The sequence below is a fragment of the Papio anubis genome, chromosome 13 (genome assembly GCF_008728515.1).
Source record: "Papio anubis isolate 15944 chromosome 13, Panubis1.0, whole genome shotgun sequence".
In the NCBI taxonomy this organism is placed as follows: domain Eukaryota; kingdom Metazoa; phylum Chordata; class Mammalia; order Primates; family Cercopithecidae; genus Papio; species Papio anubis.
In genome coordinates, this window is record NC_044988.1 from 43,450,925 (window position 1) to 43,470,924 (window position 20,000).

At 35.4% G+C, this 20,000-nt stretch overlaps 1 protein-coding gene across 21 annotated transcripts in view; it reads right to left on the reverse strand.

The window, feature by feature from the left end:
- NFIB (nuclear factor I B) overlaps positions 1-20,000 on the reverse strand; it is a 241,206-nt gene that overhangs the window by 201,348 nt on the left and 19,858 nt on the right. The window contains exon 1 of one of the 21 annotated variants that reach the window (XM_031654237.1): positions 17,654-19,019. The exons of 18 other annotated variants lie outside the window; for them this stretch is intronic. In XM_031654237.1, coding sequence (XP_031510097.1) covers positions 17,654-17,756 — 103 coding nt within the window. In that variant the 5' untranslated portion in view covers positions 17,757-19,019. Of the gene's footprint in view, positions 1-17,653; positions 19,020-20,000 lie in introns of those variants that run through there. 2 more of the 21 variants (XM_031654242.1, XM_031654243.1) reach the window with 2 other exon arrangements.

A 20,000-nucleotide genomic window follows, 5' to 3' on the forward strand; every position in this document is an offset into this window, starting at 1 on the left:
ATATTAAGAGGGCAATAAATATCCCATAAATATTATTAAAGCATGATGTTCTTAGATAAAAAATCATATTGTGTTTAATGACTTTTCTTCTAATGTACAAAATTATTTGTACAATCAGCAACAGTAGAGATGTGAAAGGTATAATAATGTTATATTATACATGGTGGCCCACTTTGCAGAAGTCCAAATTAAAAGTGATATGACTTTCTAATGAGACTAATCACAGAAATGGCAGTTGATAAACATAGTCTTTAGAGTGTGCTAAGGTCATTAAAACAGGTTCATGTATCTGCATATTTCTTAAAAGTGTACATCTTTTTTTTTAATGTGACTTTCTTATTTGGTCTTCTTAACAATCTGATCAGGAAGGCAAGAGTACTTGTCCTTTTTACAGATCAGGAAACAGATTCCCGAAGGAGGGCAACTTGCCCAAAGCTACCAGACTACTGAGTTGCTGAATTAGGCCAGACAGCCAGGTGAGCTCCCCATGCAGGGCTTCAGACCTGAATACCTGGGTTCAAATACTTGTTCCTCCTTTTAACCACTGTTGTATGAACTTCAGTCATGACTGGCTCTCTCTTTGAGAACTTTATTTTCCATGATTATAATAGCTTCCACATAAGTTAGTTGTGAGAATTAAATAAAACATGCTATATAAAGCCCTTAACACAGTCCCAGGCACATAGTAAGTGCTTAATAAATATTAGATGTTGTGGCTGTTGTTACTATCATCTTAGAGCTACCCTGGCTAAGTTTGGCAGGTTAAAGGATTAAATAAATAACCACATAAATATCAAATCCAGAGATTAACATTTAGCACACATTTTAGCACACACTTTAAAAGAGATTAACATTTAGCACACATTTTAAAAGAAAACGAACTGACATAACTGGATATCACTGTAATTCTTGACTAGGGGCTCTTGCGGAATGACTTGCATCAGCAGTTCTTAAAGGTTTTCTAACAAAATGCTTGTGTATTTGTATCATCACACCACTCACGGGACACAGGTTGAAGGAATTTAGATTGAGAAAAACTATGCAAATCAAAACTGTGGTAAAATGCAAGCATACTAGTGTCTGTATCCACTTTATCGTGGGGATCAAAGTTTCTCTGTTTTAACTGCCACATTCCATCCTGGACCGAATAGTTTCTGTATAACTAACTGGCAAGTCTAGCATCTTGACTGAAAGTTCACAGTTAAGGGCTTTGACATAACGTCCTTGAGGACAATGGACTCTTCATTCGGGGCAAGAGCAATCCTGATCATGCTCAGGGCTGCATGAACTCAAGTTGATTTGGCCTGAGCCGTCACTGCTCTTTTTAAAGGAAATGGAATCGGAAGAGAAAAATATCCATATTCATGTTGGGGAGCAAATATATAAAGTCAGCATGTTTAAATGTTGTACATTGGCATCCAGGAACACTCAAGAAAGCTCTGTTGCTTGTAGCTCACTGAGGGACAGAGGAGCAGTGTCTGTAGGACAAAGAGATGCACATCTAAGCAAGTAGAAAGAAGAAACATTTATGGTAGACAGGAAAATAAAAACCATACAATTATTTCTTTCTCTAGGTAGGTAGGTAAGACTACACTGAGATCTCGTGACAGTTCTATAACTGCTTCATATACACATTATTATAAAATGTAGCTTATAACCCTTGGAGATGCAGAGAAGACCCTTTTGTAAAAACCAGGTTTACTGGAGAAGTAAGTGGGAGTGAAGCTGGGAATATGAGCTGGGAAGGGGCAGTCATGGGTTGAAATTCTGACTTTGCCTCTTACTAGCTTTCTGATTGGAGAGTTATTCAATATATTTAACCTCAACTTCTTTGTCTATTATTTGATGATAATACCTAGTTCCTTGGGTAACTGTAATGATTACAATAAAAAAATTAATGGGGGGAATGGGACATTTTATTGTTTTTACTATTGCTAATATTGCTACCAATTAATACTAACATAATTATAAAACAGTAATAATAAGGAGGATTGCTGTCTTTCAGAAGAGAAAGAGAAGTCATTTCTGGATCTTTCCATACATCCTCTTTCTCACTAAGATTCATAGTCTTATCGAAGAAGAAAATCAATCTTTGAAACCAAAAAAGTGAACATAATGCATAGGAATAAGGGGTGGGGGAATTTTTGTCCTGCAAACTTATGATGACTTACAAATCTCATAAACTCTTATCTAAATAACCCACAAAGCAAGCACCCAAAACTCAAAAGTTTTTTAATAAAAAATGGACTCTGTTTAGAAAGATGCAACCAAAAAAATTATGGAAACTAAAATATACGTTCTTTGTTCACCTATTTCCTTCAGAAAACTCTCAAAGAGCCCAGAGTCCATTTACTCAAGTATACATAGATATTTTATTTGAAAAATATCCCAACTTTTCAAATCAATAAGAAAAACGGAAGAAAAATTTATTCTAGGACTTCCAAGGAAAACCATTAATTTAGCATAGGGTGAGTGGGATAGGGAAGATTTTTATCATAAGTCAATCATAAAGACCATGATACTTATTCTTGAACAATTGGATTACTATGTATGGCTCTTGACTTGCTTAATCCTCTCTTTAAGGACATTTTATTTTCCCTATGTAGCCTTTGTGGACTGCACAATAAACATATCCAATTTCAAGGTCTCCTACATAAGCAGCATAGAGCAAGAGAAAACAAAAAAATGAGAAAGACTGCTTAGTTTAAAAGATTTGCTTGGAAATCACTAAAATTTTGTGTATCAAAATTAATAAATCAAAACTGAAAGCAGTAATTCATAAATTAAAGATAAAACAAATGATTCTTTCCATTTTTTTTCTTGAGACAGAGTCTCACACTGTCACTCAGGTTGGAGCACAAGGGTGCAATCTCAGCTCACTGCAACCTCCAGTTCCCGGGTTCAAGTGATCCTCCTGCCTCAGCCTCCTGAGTAGCTGGGATTACAGATGCACACCATTACGCCTGGCTAATTTTTGTATTTTTAGTAGATACAGGGTTTCACCATGTTGGCGAGGCTGGTCCTGAACTCCTGACCTCGGGTAATCCCCCGCCTTGGCCTCCCAAAGTGCTGGGATTACAGCCATGAGCCATCATTCCCAGTCCTATTTCAATTATTTTTAGTGTGTCAACAAGTGAAATGAGCTTTTTTAATATGTAAAGGTTATTTCATACTATATAATATTTTCTTTTGTCTCTTTTACCCTACTGGGGCCAGAGTAAGTTCATTATCTAGAATTACGATTAAGAAGGAAGTCCAGCGATAACTGCATGGATTAAAATTCTGACTCTGTCACTTAACTAGCTTGCCCTCAGAGTTCTCATTTGTGAAAAGGCAGTAAATTATCTACCTCATATGGTTACTGAGGATTAAAGGAGTCAAACAGGTGACTTTGCAAACAATACCTGGTGCATACTAAATGTTAGCTAAACGGCAATGGTCACACGTGGAAAAGCATCACAGCCTAGGAAATCCTACCCACCTTTACTCAAGTTATCTATTAAGCACCAGGTCACTATGTAAAGCCTTAACTTGTAAGATTGGTATTGTCTCCATTTCACACAAGAAGAAATGGAGCCTCTGGGACTTCAAAACACTTGCTGAAAGTTATACAGTTAAAAAATGACAAAAACAAGATTTTAGACAGTACTCCTGTTTTCCAACTTTTTGACTATTTCCAGGGCTCCTTCTAGCAAGTTCCAATTCCATGCATGCCTAGTCACTGCCCCTGATGATGGGACACTACCAGACTGACATGTTAACTGCAAAACCTGCAATAAGTCTGCTGACATCTGATGAGTTGGAGAAATTATTGGGTGTACCCCAATGCCACATTCTCTTCTTTTATTTGTTCCATTAAGTGCAATCATCATCAGGAAGCCTAACACATACTCACTATTCCTCCAAGTTTCATTACAGATCTTGATTACTCACTTTTGAATGAGAGGGTGCCAGTGCCACTCAGAACCCAATGCAATTGCTCCAGCTAGGAGCAGGGCAGAGTCCAGAAATACATCCTGACACGTATCCAACCTCCTGCAAGAAAAGCTACATGCTACGAGGTGTCATAACAAGCATGCTTGTTACTACCATGTATATACTACAAAAATATTTTTTGTCATACAGAGAAAAAAATTACACTTGTTCATCACAATAACCCATTCTCATGATCTCACTATTTTCTTAGAAGTTGTCACAAGTTTTCATGTCATTTCTTTCAGATGATGCTTGTATAATCACTACCATTACTCTTTTTATAACTTATTAAGCACTTAATGGGAACACTTAAGAAAAAAGAACAACAAAAATTGGATAATTCTTCTTAAATTGTCTCTCACTACTGTAAAATTTGTAAAATGTCTGTCTTCTCTATTTTGCAATTTTAGGACCTGGCGCAGTGCCTGCTACATAGTAGGTGCTTAGTGAATAGCTGTTGAATGACTAAGCAGCTTCACTGCGGACAGAATGGCTTTTAAATGCATCATAAAGTGGCAAACTGAGAAAGATTTCTTTTTAAATTTCAGTGATCATAATCTTGCTACATGTGCACAACATAATCAACAGTGAACTAAAGAATCAACAAAAACCCCCGTATATCACCTTATAGAGAACAAGGGGAAGAGAAGTATGAAAATAAGAAAACCTGATCACTGTCATCTAAGAACTTACGTTCACTTTTTATTTGCCTCAGGAGATGGGGAAGTAGAGAGGAATTGAGAATTTCACAAACTAGGTTCAATTCTATGATTTGTAACCTTAAAAGACTGAAAGCTACTATAAAAGAGCTATTATATAGCCATAGTCACAGGATTACCACAGCTTTCATTGTGCACTTTTTTCTGCAATTACCTATGAGGAAACACTTACATTCTGGAACAGGCATCATTTACAGAGAACAAAATATTTAAAGCTGGGTGTTATTTTATTGTTGGGTGTGTCACTAGATCAGCCCATTGCTTTTAGCAGCAAAAAAGTATAAACTTGCATCAGGTCAGATACTTTAGTCTGACAACAAAACATACCTCAACAAACAGAAACCATTTTTTTTTCTGAGTTGAACAGCCACACTTGATTTTTAAAATAATAATGATAGTGATGTAAACTGAATGCAAAACTCAACTTAGCTAACTTCAGAATATTTTTAAATACAGTAATTTTTGCAGAATATTTTGCTTTCCAGATTGTTTAATTGCCTATAGAATTATCTTCTCAATTGCAAAATATCTTAAAACAAATTATGGATACATGACAAATATATATTGACACTTTTCATTCAAGATTATATAACATAAACAATTGAAATACCAGAATTCGTTTTAAAAGATACTTTACAAAACATTTTAAGACAATGTGTATCGGATATACACTGAAATCTAAGAGCTAAACTATATCTAAGAATAATTTAGATATCAGAGTTCAACGTTACAATTCAATAATAAAAAAGAGATTAATCAATCAAAGCCATTTAGTATTAAAAATTTTGGCATCTGTGTTAAAATTCCTATTAGATTCCTTTATTAACAATTTTTTTTAACAGAACACCAAATTTGTCACCAAAATAAATATTCCCAAAACAGCTTTATATTGATGCCAAATGCAGTTAATTTATATGAAAAGTAGATTCTTGGTTATTTGTTTCATTTTGTTTTGGTTTTGTTACATAACCCCTGAGAAAACTCTGCTTAACACTCACCTCCTCTCTGTGACCTTTCCATTACAGTCCCACAGGGTCCCCTCCCAGAAAGCTCAACAAATCTAACTATATATAGTAGTTGATGAGAGGGCTAGTTAGTTGTATACTTGTCCCACTATCTTTGGCATTTTTGTTTTTCATAAACACTGCAAGTGACCATGACCCTCTCATTTCTACTTGTAAACTACTTGGGCAAGGCCATCAGTATTTCACTGTTTTTTCCTAACTCCTTAAAATATTGAAAACAGTGCTCAATACAGTAACTCTACTCCATAAATGCATTTCTCAACCATTTTTTCACCTTTAGCTCAAATGTTCTATATTTTCCTTGAAGGATTTATTTTAATAAATCCACATATGCCTACTTCTTTGACTATATGATGATACAAATGGAATCATATTAAACACATATCAAAATAAAAGGATTTAATATACCATATATATTGCATTTTATCTTGTCTTTTATTATTTTATTAGTCATTAGATTTTCCAAAGCATGTGTGTACGTGTGTGCGTATATGTGTGTGTGTATGCATATATACATATATTTGGTATGCTAAATATATAATATTTACCAAAATATATAATATACACAAATATATAATTTGGTATACCAAGTGTGTATATATATATACACACACACACACACGTATAACATACATACACTCACATAAATATGTACATACATTAATATATATAATCAACACTGAACTAAAGAATCAACAAATCCACTGTATATTGCCTTATAGAGAACAAGTGGAAGAGAAGTATGAAAATAACACCTGGCCGGGCGCGGTGGCTCAAGCCTGTAATCCCTGCACTTTGGGAGGCCGAGACGGGTGGATCACAAGGTCAGGAGATCGAGACCATCCTGGCTAACATGGTGAAACCCCGTCTCTACTAAAAAATACAAAAAACTAGCCGGGCGCGGTGGCGGGCGCCTGTAGTCCCAGCTACTCAGGAGGCTGAGGCAGGAGAATGGTGTAAACCTGGGAGGCGGAGCTTGCGGTGAGCCGAGATCACGCCACTGCACTCCAGCCTGGGCGACACAGCGAGACTACGTCTCAAAAAAAAAAAAGAAAATAACACCTGATTACTGTCATCTAAGAACTTACATTCACTTTTTATTTGGCTGAGGGCACGGAGCAGTATAGAGGAACTGAGAATTTCATAAACCAGGTTCAATATATATTTGGTATACCAAAATTTGGTAGTTGGTGAGAAGGTTATATTTTCCTATATATTTGGTATACCATATATACACACACACACATACACACACACATAAATACATATATATACACAGATACATATACATACATGCATATACACACACATATATATACATACACACACGCTTTGAAAAATCTAAAGACTAATAAAAAATGACAAGATAAGGATTATCATCCAGGGACTTAATTGTATTACCAGTGAAATGATTTTTTAAATGATTTGTCATTTTTAATGAATAAGAGAAAACAGTCAAAATTATTCTTCAGAGAATAATCTTACTCATAATATTGAGATATTTCTTCCAACCTTATTTGTGGGACTAAAATTCAGTGCTATTGGAAACATAAAGGAAAAAATAGAGATATCACCATTTCAGACCATGAAAATTTTTGGGATTTTAAAGTCTTAGTTTCTTGCATAAATAAATACTATCACCTCGAACACTCCCTGCTAGGCAACAGTTATGAGTATGTTCACTTTTATCTCCAATTATGTTTGTGCCTGGGATTTTCTTATACCCAAATGAAAGACCTGATGAAAAATGGATAATAGTAAAGTATACTGGATTCTACCAGGAAATTTATACAAGAATCCAGCATGTCTTTGTACTCCTAGGGATGGCTATTTCCTTAAGTAACTCACCAATATTAAAAACAGGCATTGTGAATTGCTGTGGCTCTATACCATTCACATTAGGAGTGGATTGTGAGACATTATATAGCAATTACAATATTTAAATTTTTGCCATATAACTATGAAACTAGAAAATTTGCCAAATTTAATCTTTTTCTCCCCACTTTAGGCATAGCATTGCCCTTAACTTAAAGCTCTGCTCCACAAAAGGCAGACCAAGTCTTTTGGAAACCTCAGAGAAGGGTGGTGAGCATTCATTGACTGAGCAAATAAGTACTGAGTACCTACTATGTGCAGGCGCTCTGCTAGTTGCTGATTAAAAGTCAGAGCAATAACTGCAAACGTTTTATTGCACACCTACAATATGACAGGTGTGGTGCTAAGCATTTCACAAGTATTTTCTCATTTTACCCTCACAACTGCCAAATACAGTGCATGCCCACTCCAGAGCTCAGGAAACTGAATCTTAGAAAATAAAACTAATTTACCCAACTACATAGTGAATAGTATAAAACAAACATTTAAACTCACAGCAAGATTCCAGAATACATGCTATTGCTAATACAGACCCTATAATTCATATGGTTTTATCTTACTCATTCTTAACATTAAAAATATACATATAAGGTGGAAATGATATTTCTAAAACAGTGACCAATCACTAGTGCAGATACAAAAGAAAGAAAACAAGCTTCAGTAAAAAGTAGATTTTCCTAGTTTGAGGAACTTTTCTTGTGTTACCTTGGTAACAGTAATCTGATTTGTCACTAATGCTCTATATTAAATATAAATAACTTGTATTCATTCATCCATTCATTCAACAAATACATATTATTTATTTTATGGTATGCTCTCATAATATTACTATCAATTGTGGTTTCCTGTACTTGCATTGTACCCACCTTTTATTCACCTATTTTTCCAACTACAATTGTGCCTGAAAAACACGCTTTTGAACTTTCACCATAAACTGTCAAACTAGAAATTAGCTACTAGAAGTAGCCGATATTAAACTTTCTCTAATACTAATACCTCTGTTTCAATGTATTAATCTTTGCCTTATTCCAGAGTGCCTTGATATACACAAGCACACACAGGGCATTTTAAAAACATAGAGATAACTCTTTCATGTTATAAAATAATTCTTGGCCAGGCACGGTGGCTCACGCCTATAATCCCAGCACTTTTGGGAGGCTGAGGTGGGTGGATCACTTGAGGTCAGGCATTCACGACCAGCCTGGCCAACATGATGAAATCCAGTCTCTACTAAAAATACAAAAATTAGCCAGGTGTGGTGGTATGCGCCTGTAATCCCAGCTACTTGGGAGGCTGATCCAGGAGAATCGCTTGAACCTGGGAGGTGGAGATTGCAGTGAGCCAAGATCACGCCACTGCACTCCAGTCTGGGCGACAGAGAGTCTCTAAAAGAATTGCTACCTTAATAAAAAGATTCATTGAAAGCTGCTTTTTGAAATTAAATTCCCCTTGTAAATTTAATCTATTTACTAAAAATTAAACTAATAAAAAATTATCAGAAACATCTCTTAAATAAAAGAAGGTATATGGATGTTTGTTTTAAACTTAAAAAAAAAAAGTTTTCTTTAACTGAGATGATACATGCCACACAAAGGAAAATGGAGATGTAGTAATTACCAAGCTAACTGGAAAATTATAAACACCCAAAAGGAGAACTTATAACAGCTCCTCATAACTAGCTCTGACCTTTTCTTTAAAAATCTGACTTTCAGTTAAAAAAAAAAAAGGTTTTCTTATAACGAATCTCAAACATCTCTTCTTACGTTATTGGAAAATTAGCAGTATATTTTTATTGGGTCCTTTCTGTCTTTCAACCAGTATCAAATTTTGATATTAGTTGACTGCAATTTAGTGTATCTTCCATCCACACAATAAAAGAGAAAAGACCATGGCTGCAGATTGATTTCATTAGAATACTTCCTATGAAAATGTATAACAGAAAAAAATCTAGTCTCTTGAATTAATCTCAATTAATTACAAATGATAATACAAGACGCTTAATCATTATTTTTCTTCTATATTCCTTAAAAAATTGTTGCCATGTTTTCACAAAATAATAACCTTTCACTATTTTTTGATAATTTATGTTTATTTTTCCTCTGACAGCAGTAAAAGTAACACATCCAAAGTCGCACTGGGCCTCTCTTAGACTCAGTATCCCAAATTGTAAAGTGAGAAGATCTGTAGGGATTTTCCCAACTCTAAAATTCTACAAGTTAAAGGCCTCTTTCTTAAAAAGCAAGCTTTTTATCTACATTGAACCAAATGAGTTGACTACCGGACTTTGAATTGAGCAACATGAAAGTGTTACTCAAAAGTCAGGTTATACATTATCTATTTCGCTTTAATAAATAAAATGTATTAAATCCCTAAATTTAACTAGCGTATGCTAAACTTTATTAAGTATTGCTTACTATGAAGAGGACTGCTCTCTGCCAAGATAACCAGAAACCAAATTCCTAGGATGCTAGAGCTAAGAGGGCTAGTGGATGTCCTCTAGGCCAATTCTCTTCCCTGACAGACACAGAAACTGAGTCACTGAGAGGGACAAAGTTTCCCAAGCACCTGCAAGCAGCAGGACCACCAATGGTTTTCTCTTCCACTTCAGCAAGCTGCTTCAATCACTATATGGCATAGAATGAATCTCTACATCAGTAAACAAAGGAATGGAAGAAGGTAATTCCATTATCAGGTCACTAAATAATTTAGAGTCTAATTTTTCTTTTTTTAATGTAAAGACCTTATGTTCAGAAACTTACATTCCAAAGTATAAGTAAAATTATGTCCATATGCAGATATGTCTTCTCCTACGTGCATCTTAATAAACAAAAAAAATCTATCAACCCCCAGAAAACAAAAACTGAAATTAAAAGAATAGAGTAAATCTAAATTGTATATTTTCATTCCTTCTAAAAGGATTAAATAACAGAATTCTAAATGGTTTGTTTGTACTTTCCATGCAATATGTAGATTAACCATGAAATTCTGTTTGGGACACTTTGACATCTGTTTTCAGTGCATTACAATGAAATCTGGGGACTTGATACATACATTTGCTGTAATAAAACTGTCACTAATCAGTGTTTTCCAAAATATTGCCCATAACTATTACTATTCAGTAGTCTCATTTGCATGATCTAATATTGTTGCTACATCATGTTTTTCCCTGACAATGTGTTAGCTAGTCCCAGGCACATGGTCGAAAATGGCTGCAAACCACTCAATAATCCCAGCATTTCCACAGTACTCTGTATATACTCATGCAATCTGTCCTAGAATTGAACTAACATTTCATCCTTCATGAAATATTTTCTCTGTAACTGGAACACCCAAGGTTGAATTCACATCCCTGAGTATGAAAAACTCAACAACAATAAAGAAGCCCACAGTGAGGAAGAAATTATGCCTCATGGGCCTTCCACAACAGGAGATGCAAACATAATCCTTATTCAGAAGTGCCTTCAACAAATCTGTAATGATGCTTTCTGAACAATAAGTGCAGAGTCCATCATTAACTTAGACCATTTCTATGAACTAAAGAACAAGACTGGACTAGACTTTAAAACGGAGTCTACTTCCTTTCTCTAGGATCAATAGATAGCCTTATCAATGACAGATACCAAGAGCCACAAGTTCACAACAAGTTAACACAAACTCCTGGATATTAGATTGAAAAACTGTTTCTCTTTCATACTGCATATATCTGGTGTGTCACGTACAAAATATGGATCTCAGGGGAAAAGTAAGTCTGACAGCCCAAATACGGTATTCACCAAAAAACAAAACCTTACTAAAAACAATTTGTCTACCTATGTTGATTCTAAATGAATTCCATATTTTATCAGTACTTGGCATTATATTCACATTGCTCAACAGTCCAATATAATTTCATTTTGTCCTCCCATGAACTCATCTTAAACCCAAAATATGTTTCTCCATGCACATGTTTTATATTATGCGAATGTTGGATACAAAAAGCAGATTAATTGTAGGCCCTAATGCTGTGTTTGTTAGTACTAAGAAGTCATTCCAAATGTTCCAAAAGGGATTAATGTAGTATAACAAGTCTATTTAATTATTGTAAGACCAGTGATCCTCATATTACTATAAGCAGCTTTTCCCTTATTTGGAGACTGTAAATAGAACAGAAATTGTTACATGATAACTTTAAGTCATATCCTAAAATGTTGATGCTTTACCATCAGGAATAAAGAAATATGCAAGCATCTCTGACAGGCTATGAAAGGCAACTAGTATTTAAGAACCATGTATACGCTCCCATTTTAAGTGAACATCAACTTTAAATCATAAGTGTAAGTAAAGGTTTTCAAATACTTTAGAAAGGCATAATACCAAATCCTTCTGCCATCAACAGCAATCCCAGTTTACATATGTTTAAAAACTGTAGCTGCACTTTGTTTCATGTATATGGTTTTCGATTTTTGTGTATCCCATGAACAGAATGGCTACTAAACACCAGCGTGTTATCAAAAAGAAAAGGAATGCCACAGATTATTAAAAAATTATGTGCCAGAATCCAAACAAGCTAATCAATGTACCGATTCTGCTTTCTGTACACCCTAGTTACCCTTTAACTAATGGACAAACAGTGAAATAACTTTTCCTATTAACTCCTGGCTAGAACGCCTAGGTATATGACACACTTATTATAAAGTGCTCCATATAAAAATATGCCTTTTTACACTGCATCATTGTGACACATGATTTAAATTCTCCCAGTACGGACTGTGGACATGGGCTAATCTCTCCACTTTCCAAACCTCCTGTGCAAAGTGAGGGGTACAATTCACTGGCCATAGAGAAACAAGCACCAAAACTAGTTCCTCCAAGGATCCATGACCGCATGGACCCAACCAACCAGAGCTACTGAAGTCAAACACTGTGATCCCAAATCACAGTTTCGTAAGAAGTAAATGTTTTAACTATTTTCCATTTGGTTTCCAGTTGTTCTTAGCAAAAGTGAAGTCAATTTGAGTAATAAATATTAACTTATTTCCTACAGAGCTCATTTAATTATTTAATTTTCTTAACACCATAGAAAAGGAGGAATGGGAAAGAGTGACTTAAAGGAGAAAATTAAATGGCAAAAAAAATCAAAACAATTCATGCAACTGATTAAATGGTTTGAGGGTTTTTCTTTTTTTTTTTTTTTTGAGACAAAGGGTCATTTTTAAATATGATACTTTCAGACTTTAAAAAGAGACGAAAAACCAGCAGCACGCTTTTTTAAGAACAATCCAGTTGGCCAGGCACCATGGCTCACACCTGTAAGCCCAGCACTTTGGGAGGCCGAGGCGGGAAGATCACGAGGTCAGGAGATCGAAACCATCCTGGCTAACACAGTGAAACCCTGTCTCTAGTAAAAATACAAAACAAATTATCCGGGCATGGTGGCGGGCGCCTGTAGTTCCAAGCTACTCGGCAGGCTGGGGCAGAAGAATGGGGTGAACCTGGCAGGTGGCGTTTGCAGTGAGATCGGGTCTCAAAAAAAAAAAAAAAAAAAAGCATAATCCCTTCTAGCCACATCATCATCACTTCTGCCCAAACAAATCTAAAACATAAGTGTAGTTCTCCCAAATGTGGGCAATTTAATTTTTTTGTATATGACAGTTTTACACTTTCATTGGAGTCCAGTGAATTACAAGTACTTGATAGGACACCCTTTATCCACACCAAAACTGAGTTATTTATTCAGAGAGCCACTAATAAAATTATTTTATTCCTTCCCTTCAAATATACCTAGATTGATCAATAAATTTATTCTTTGGTAAATGTGAGATAAAAAGTCTTCTAAAACCATACAATCATCCCAATTTAAATTGGTTTTAAAACTACACACAACTAGCTAACGTCAAGTGCCTATACAAAGAGTTTTCACTAATAGTTATTTATGCACACTGCTGTGAGCAGGACTTTGATTTTCTCTTTGGTATGTCTTGCTATCTGAGATAAATATGAACTAAATGATGACTGTCTGCTTCATATCCAGTCATTCCTTTTTTTCACTACTGGATAGTTTCTCTGGCAGTCTACATTATGCTATTTTCCTTCATATATAGTAGTAATTACTATTATTAACATTATTGCTTTTTCTTACATGAATTATTTCATTTAATCCTAAAGCAGCACAGTGAAGTAGGCATTTTAATCCTCGATTTACAAAACAGTAAAGCAAAGCGCACGGAGCTTAAGTGACTTGACCAAGGTCACAGAGCAGATAAATGGCAGAGCCAAGACTAGAACCCAAAATGTCAAATTCTATGCACATGATTTTTGTTACAAAATGAATGTCTGGGTCTTCCCCAAATTCCTATGTTGAAATTCTAACCCCTAATCTGATGGTATTAGGAGGTGGGGCCTTTGGGTGATAATTAGGTCATGAGATTGGAGCTTTCATAAATGTGATTAGTGCCCTTATAAAAGAGATCCCAGAGAACTCTCACTCTTTTGCTGCATGTACAGAAACAAGGAAAAGTTGGCACTCTGCCACCCGGAAGACAGCCCTCACTGGAACTTGACTGTGCTGGCACTCTGATCCTGGGCTTCCAGCTTCCAGAACTGGGAGAAATAAGTTTTAGTGTCTGTAAGTCACCCGGTTTATGCTATTTTGTTATAGTGGCCTGAACTAAGACATTTTCTGTGCTCTGCAAAAACGGAAAAGGCAGAAGTGAGATATGCTCAACTTCTTAAGCAATTCAAAATTCAAAGGATGACAGAATACTTTAATTTGCACAGTATTTACTCTTCAGTCTAAGAATAAGCCATCTTTCTTAAGTAATTCCTGCAAGATCTAAGACCCGCCTTTCTCTTTTTCTTCTAACTTCACTTCTCCTCAACTCCCTACAACACATGTGTGCATGCGTACACCCCCGGCTCCCTGCCCACACACACACACAAGTTGGATAACACATAAGTTGGACTAGGAACTTTAACTCAACAGGTGAGATCACCTTAAAATTATTTCAATGGAGGAACTGAGGTAGACATCTGGAGAAAACTAAAGATATTTTTAAATCCTCTGGGCTGGTTGCTGTTCTCATATCATAGTCCCACTGTCATCTGACCCCTTAGCCCACTAACCACATCTAAAGCCAACTCCACATTGGTGCTGCCCCTGAGGATGCTGATGAACCAGCAGAAAGGCATAAGAGATGTTTTCTACTCTAGACTCGTTTTTACAGGAGAAGAGAGAAAAACTGAGGCCATGGACTAAAATCAGATTCAGAGCATTTCACTCAACCTTCCTCCTCTGACCCCTATGATTCTGGATTATCAACATGATTCATTCTGAAAAAGCATTTAAATTCCTTGATCTTGTGAACATTCCTAGGGGAAAAATAGTTTAAAACACAACAGTAACAAACAAACAAACCAGAAAGAAAGAAAAGAAAGCCTCTCACCTGCTATTTTCAGACTTTTTTAGATAGGAATACAGAAATCTACTGCTTTTTTTCCAAGGTTCTAGTGCCTGTAGCACATTGTCTCTCATCTGTCAGTGTATCTACACACATGTATAAACAGTACGCAACACGCAAGTAAGGAAATGTACATTTTAACTTAAACTTCCTTTTTTCCTCTAATAATTTAAAAATAAAATGTAACAGCTTGGATTTTAAATATTTAATCTGGCAAATATAGGAAAAATCATGAACTATAATGTCATATTTGGCAAAGAAGAGTTTGGTAGGATAAAAATATCTGTGTTTTAACATTTTAGAAGGCTTTTCCAGTATTTTAAAAATAAAATTATTTCACTGCTTCAGAAGAGAAGAACGGAGGTAAAATTCGCTATTTTTGCACATGAGGTTTTCACGAAGAGTAGGAAAAAAACAATTTTTATATTCATTAAAATAAATAGTTAATTTTACATGCTGGCAAAAGTCCCCACAGAAATAAAATCTTCATATTTACTAATGGTTCTCTACTATGTCATGAAATTTAGCTATTTAAGTCACAAAAGATAGGATTCCCTTAAAACTGTAACATAAGATGGAATACACAGAGTTACAACATTACTCATTTGTAAAAAAAAAAATTTTGGTTTTACCCTAAATGTTTAGTATATAGATTTTTTCAGTACTAGTCAAAGATTCATAGTGTTAAGTTCAAAAGTCAGTTGTTTTCACATTGGTAACTAAAAGCATCACTAAATTTCCCAATTTTACCTCATATTATGACAATAAAATATTTTTATTGTAGCAGCTGAAAATGCCGAAAAGTAATTATTAAAGAAACCATAAATGTAAAAAGCTGAAAAGTCAACCTCAGAAGAGTGCGGAAAAGGAAATTATGATACACACCATCATAAAACACAGAAACTGAAAATCTAAGCAGAAAAGATCTAAAACCCTCCAAATGCCAGAATACTATGCCCCATCTCTTGTAGCAAGGAGGGCTGCAAATTTGTCCCCATCACTGTCAGCAAACAAAAGAAAGTCACTTCTACAGCCAGACCATGTCAAACAGAAGACGTAGCTACTGCAGAGGGACGCCTTGAATCCACTGGTGTGTAAAGTAAGGGCTTCGGCCTTTTTGTCAGCTATTACCATTAAAGAATAAGAGGAAACAGTGACATTATTACACAATAGAAAGGTCAAACAGCTTGCAGCCATTTCATGACCCAAACAAGTCAAGGTCAAGGGATTCAGGTAGCAACTTAGCCAAGGCATAAGTTACAGCGTAAATGAATTGTTTTAACACATCAGCTTTGGTCAATTAAACCTAACAAGGCAAGTTGCATCACGTAGCAGGGTTCCTGACACCAAGGCCAGAAGCTGAGACCGACCTCATAAAACAAGGCTTTTAACATAGCATAGCAAATTTAAGGTAATCCATCCAGAAACTGCAGATGTCAGAATAATAAAATACAAGTTGTCCTACGAAGGAACACTTTTTACACTTTAGAATTCACTAATAGAGGGGTATAGACTTCATATTGACATGTTATTAGCATAGGCATAAATGTAATCCCCCGCTCACATGAATTACAGAATACACCCTACTTCAAAGAACTTTTTCTTAATATCTGTGCTCATGATTAGGCTTTTGTCCCAAGCTCTACCATTCCCTGTTAGCACCAAAACATTTCTCCCAGTATTTTTTTCAAAATGAGTATGAAAAATCAGGTTTCTTAAAAAAACAGTTCATCTTCATTCAGCATGAGAATATATATGTGTCACTTAATATTAATGGATGCTTGTTAAATGCTTTTATGTCGTTTTATGAGAGACATGTATTTCAAAATTCAATGAATACTATTTATTAAGCTGACTATTTTGAGAAATAGACTATTTTGAATGGAGTCGAAGCTAACTAAAATTTTAAAACTGCATGTATTTAGCATGAAATAATTCTTTTCTTAAAGGTAATTCTTATTTTATTTCGCACTTGTTTAAACAAATTCCATTTTCAACTGGTTTATGCTTCCTCAATAACTTACTGCATGTTCTGAACTGCCTTTAAAATAGGATTCTGAAAATACACAACCTCCAGGCAACTTTTGATAGTAAAATTACTTCATCCATCACCCCATATTTTTAATTATATAGTCCTTGTTCAGAGTTCTTTAATTTGTCAGTGATTCATCAATGCTGTCCTGTTTAAGCTATCATCATAAACAGAATATGTGTACCTAAGTGTTTTATTATAAACAATATATTTATGCATGTAATCATCTGCTTTCCCATTTTCGAACAATTACATTATGAAGATTTTTTAAAAATGTGTGGCTTTCAATTCAGCCTCAAGGACTTTCCACCTCATTGGTTAGCCATTTCTTCCAATTTTCTGAATAATATAGCAACCAAAAAGCCCAACCATTCAAGTCCTATTAGTCTCACATCCTCTAACGTTCAATCTAATACAAGCTAATCCCACAGACTCACTCCTTACTGCATGCACTTAGTTTTCACAAGTTCTCTGCAGTTTGATGATTTATTCTCTATGCCAAATTCTAACAACTAAATTCAGTTAAATTAACCGCATCACATAATTAGAGTTCAAGGTCCTAAGAATTTACTTTAAAATGAGACGACATACCATGTTGCCACAGAAAAGTGAGCATGATCAGAAGGAAGCGTCTCTTCTTGCTATGCTTGGCACTGGGGCATGCGGCCGTAATAACTGAAGTTTCCGATCGCATAACCACTAGTCCTTGAGATTTCTAAAATTATTCCTCCTGCACAAGGATGGAGGGAAAAAGGCTGGAAAACTTGCTTTGAACATTATGTTGGCTAATCATTTGCTCCACCATAGCACATACATAGGAAAACCCCTTAAGTGTCGCAAGTTTTACTTTCATCAACTTCAAACTGGAAAATGCTATTCTTTCATAAACCAAAGAGAAACATTTACCCAGAAGCTAGTTTCAGAGCCAGGGATCGCCTTTGCCCATAATTTTCAGGTATTTAATAATTGACCATTTTAATGAGTGTTTCATATGCTCTTTGCACTCTTGCAAACTTGGAGCTTCAAACAAAGCAATAACTACTTCTTTGATTATAAGTCCATTATCATGTAAGCCACCATGATAACAGAAATGAAAACTAACTTATCTCAATTTTTAAGAAATCCTGTGAATTCTGACATAACCTCTCGTTGGGTCCCTCTCTCTTCAGGTGCTGAAATTCTAACTGGCCAGCAGTGATGGCAAGGCTGCTAGTGTTAGAAAGCACAGTTTTATATAGCTTACCAGTCTAGTTTTTCAGTTTAATCTGGCTGAATGAAAGCTTATAAGGAGAAAGACCTTACTAAACTGGGTATCTTGGACTATTGTTTCAAATTTTAAGTGCCAAATTCAAAAGGAAAAGGTTAATGGAGGATTACAACTTTAACTTCCTTATGACAGCTTCTTCCTAAATTCCAAATTTAGGGAAAAACAAGTAAGTAAATGAAAAATCCTACCAAATCGATTACAAATCTTTATGTTTGGAAGTGCTTCTTAGGTACCACTTTAGAAAACAGTAACTTCAAAGAATTAAAGCTGTAGCAATAGGTGGCCTCTCTAAATGGCTCCTATCCAGCTCTAAGTCTCCAGGCACAGACACTATAACTGTGCCCATCAGGAAGGCACTCTTCAGGAGACCTGACCATCACTCCTGTCACTGCAATGCACAGTCCTCTCCAATTACCATGATTCTCGAACAATGCATATTATTTTGGCTCTTACAAATATGGAGATATTTGGAATTATTTTACCACACAAGAGATACTGTGCACTAAATTTGTAAATCCAAATACATAATCTAAATATTTTTCATTATAAAATTTGTAGTGCTGTATATACAGGGTGGGGGGAAGGATGCCTAATGCTGTCGGTAGAATATTTTACCAACCTTTGCTGCCTCCAGAAAGTGGGGTACTATATATTTTTAAATATTTGAAAATCATAATTGATGTAACAAATAAGCATCCCATCCCTCCCTCCCTCCCTCTCTCCTTCTCTCCCCCCATACTTCCCTTTGAAAAATGAGATCATATTAACAGCAATGCAAGAGCTTAGTTTGCCATATCGGAACACAGATGCCAAGCTTCCCCAGCTGGCAACTGGGGCCTCAGAGTTTAACTCTTAAATTGTCTGCTAAAGCTATCTTGTGGCAGGGACTTCATGGCATAGAGGGTGAACTTCTGGTCAGAGACTGTGTTTTCTTATCAGTGAGAAAATTGCTAAGTATCTTATCTCACAATATACGTTCCCACAAAGGTCTCATTAAGCCTAGGAGCAAGACGTGCCAATAAGAGCCCTTCTTTATCTTGTGAATTGTGTATGAGCCAGAATGCAAACAAATGTGCACTAGAGTTCACAAGTTCAGTCAAGGACAAGTTGCTAGATGGGAAAAATTAACAGTGCTCCCCTAAATCAAACATGCATACCAAGTATTTCTCCTACACACAAACTTTTATGCTCCCAGAGCATTTCACAATGCAGACACACCAAATCATCCTAGAGAGCAGCCTCATTTTAATCAATTATGAAAGCTTATTTTTCCCATAATGGGAAATACCTGCAAATGAAGTGAAATCTGTTAAAATGTTAAAATACACTGCCAACTTGCAAACAATTATCTACTTAAGCTTTTCATAAAGAAATAATTGTTACCCAAAAGTATTCTGAAATTCAGTAACTGTAGGAAGAAAATAATTCTTAGTATTTGCTTCCTCACTAATGATATGTGACAACCAGGCAGGCTTCTATTTCAAATACAATAATAATGATTACGACCTCCCCTGTAAACAACTCACATTTTTCACAACTTCAAAATGTACTTCAATTATTATAACATTTAACAATAAAGCAACAAAAGTGGCCATCCAACAACAGATCATAATTTTAAGGGTTCAACAAGGCTAAAGGAAACTACTTTTTCAGGATAGCAATGAGGTTTCT